At 61.1% G+C, this 2,454-nt stretch overlaps 2 protein-coding genes across 2 annotated transcripts, besides 1 other annotated feature; both read left to right on the top strand.

Annotated features, from left to right (window-relative positions):
* On the top strand, window positions 1–1,003 carry Tco025E_10022 (uncharacterized protein; the record flags this gene model as incomplete). Its single annotated transcript, XM_029376814.1, has 1 exon — window positions 1–1,003. A coding segment is annotated over one exon (1,003 nt), but the record flags the coding sequence as incomplete, so codon positions are not given.
* A 686-nt stretch (window positions 1,004–1,689) lies between these two features.
* Window positions 1,690–1,743: a sequence feature (GA-rich).
* Window positions 1,744–1,832: 89 nt separating this feature from the next.
* On the top strand, window positions 1,833–2,423 carry Tco025E_10021 (surface protease GP63; the record flags this gene model as incomplete). Its single annotated transcript, XM_029376813.1, has 1 exon — window positions 1,833–2,423. The coding sequence occupies one exon, from the start codon at window positions 1,833–1,835 to the stop codon at window positions 2,421–2,423; it is 591 nt and encodes a 196-aa protein (XP_029223057.1).
* Between the last annotated feature and the right edge of the window lie 31 nt (window positions 2,424–2,454).

Raw genomic sequence — 2,454 nt, 5'->3', positions numbered from 1 at the left:
GCATTCGGCAGAAGTTCCAGCGACATCTGGAGCCACAGGGGCGCAGGGAGTCCCAAAGGGCGCGGAAACATCAGAGCCGCAGGGAGGCTTAAAGTCGTCACCTCCACCGGGGCGAGAAGCGCCAGGGACGCCCCCACAGAAAGACAATTTAACGCCAGTTGACGCCAATGGAGGAAACAGAGCAGGGGAAGACGGACAGCTGAATAACGTGGCGGGCACTGCTGATCCCAGCCAGCAGCAGCGTGAGGGAGAGACGCAGAGTGGCCCGCAGGGAACACAAACAACACCAGAAGCAGCGACTTCACCGACAGCCTCGAAAAATGATCTCTCACAGTCCCAGGCGCAGGAGCCCCGAGGTGAGCCGGGCGCCAGCACGCAATTGAGCGGCGGAGAAGCGGCAACTCTACCGGATGTCCCAACTAATGCAGCAGATGGAGGAGAGGAGAGAACAACGCAACTTTCTTCACCTGCAAGCCGCAAAGGTGACGCCGGCGGTCAGGACGGAAAAGCCACAGAGCAGGAAACCAACGGCATCACGGATTCCGATGCTGCAGGGAACCCAGACGGCCAACAGGGGGTTGCTGCCGCACGTGCAGCGGCGGGCACTGCAAATGAACCACCAGCAACAGAGTCCACCGCCACTGAGGCAAGGAACACCGCGACGACGACTGACGGTGACAGCGGCAGCAGCCCCGCGGTGCAGCCGCAGCCGGCAGGTTCCGTGGCGGCAGCCGAAGCTGGTCAGCCAGAACAAAAGGAGCAGCCCGCAGTGCCCACTTTCCTAAGCCAAGCGGAAAAGAGTGGTGAGAGAGGAGGAGAAGCCGCTCAGCCGGCAGCGGGGGCGGCTGCTCAAGCGGCGAACACCACTAACTCGACGAGTGCAGCGAAGGCGGCGCCCAGCGACAGTGACGGCAGCAGCAACGCGGCCTCGCACTCCGCCTCCCTTCTTGCGCTGCTTCTTCTGCTTGCGTGTGCGGCTGCCGCTGCGATGGTGGCCGCGTGAGGGACTGAGTGAGGGGGACAGAGGGCCGTGCATGCACATCTCGCCCTTCGTTGTTTCTTTCACGCCCTTTGTGTGTGTGTCCCTCTGCACGGACTCTCTCGCCCCTCGCCTCACCCCACGCGGCACACACATAATGTGCTCGTATATCTACACAACTCCACTCATGCAGGTTCGTCGGCTTTCTTTTTCTTTTGCCCCCGACGAGCCGCTGCCGTCCTGCTTGGCTGCATGGGTACAGCACCGTAACTGTTTTTGCCCTTTTTATTGTTTGTTTGTTTCCATTGCTTTCAGTGGGCGACCTCCCTTTCTTCCTTCCTGGACTGGGCTGCGCGGGAACAGAGAGAGAAAGTGTGTGTGTGTGCTGGTCGTCCCACGTGTTGCTGCGCGTCTCCACTGCTCGGTGGACGCGCCCCCACGCTTCGGCTTCACTTCACGGCTTTTTTTATTTCTCTGCTTGTGTTTGTGTGTTGTTTTTGGGTGCCCGCACACGTTTCACAGCCCGTGTGTGTACGATGCACTCTGCAAAGGAAGAGGGCAACTTTATTTTGGCTTCAATCGACTGTTTTTTTGTCCATTAATTCTGCCTGCTCAGCGCCGTGCGTGCGTGCGGAGGACGGGAGTAAATGCCCGGAGGCGGAGGCGCAAGAATCCGTCGTGCCGCGGCGCGGCGGGGATGTGTGGCTTTGCCTCCTCCTCCTCTTCGTGCCTGCAGCCGCCCTTCCCTCCTCCTCCTCCTCCTCTCATTCCTTCTTCCCACAGACAAGCGCTGCGCTACCACCACTGCAGCCATTCTCACCAAACTCAGGCACACACGCGCTTTTCTCACGCCATGCACCGCCGACTCCGCGCCGCGCCGTTTCTCCCACTGCTGCTGCTGCTCGTGATGCACTGCGCCGGCGGGTGCCGCGCCGCTGCGGGCCGCCGGGTGTTCGACGACATGGCGCCGAAGAGTTACTCGCCGCCGGCTGCGGTGGTGCGCGAGGTGCCGCGGAGGGGGCAGGGCGCGGCGCAGGCGTACACCGTCGCAGCGGCGGGAGGAAAGAGCAACGAGGGCTGGGCGCCCATCCGCATCGAGGTGTCCACGGAGGATCTGCAGCAGAAAACTCAGAAGATGGGGAAGAAGAGGTACTGCGCTGCTGATGGGGATCTGTGCGTGAACTATTTGGGGGAAACGTACTTGCAGAGCCGAGCACGTACTGACGGAGCAAAAGAGCAGTTGTACACGAAGAAGATTATTCCTGGGGCCGTCAAGCTGCACGCGGAGCGACTTCTCGTGCAGCCAGTGACTGAGAAAATTGAATTGCCGCGAGCTCCGACAGGACACTGCCAGCACTTTACAATTCCAACTGAGCACAAGCAAAAAGGGTGTGGCGGACGCCGACATGGTCCTCTACGCCGCTGCCGGGCCACTCGGTCATAACGTTCCGGCGTGGGCGGCTACGTGTGTCACG

This window comes from Trypanosoma conorhini, assembly GCF_003719485.1.
Source record: "Trypanosoma conorhini strain 025E chromosome Unknown Tco_14.4_contig_01417, whole genome shotgun sequence".
Classification (NCBI taxonomy): domain Eukaryota; phylum Euglenozoa; class Kinetoplastea; order Trypanosomatida; family Trypanosomatidae; genus Trypanosoma; species Trypanosoma conorhini.
Note: the sequence above shows the minus strand (reverse complement) of the source record. Positions and strands in the feature narration are given on the sequence as shown.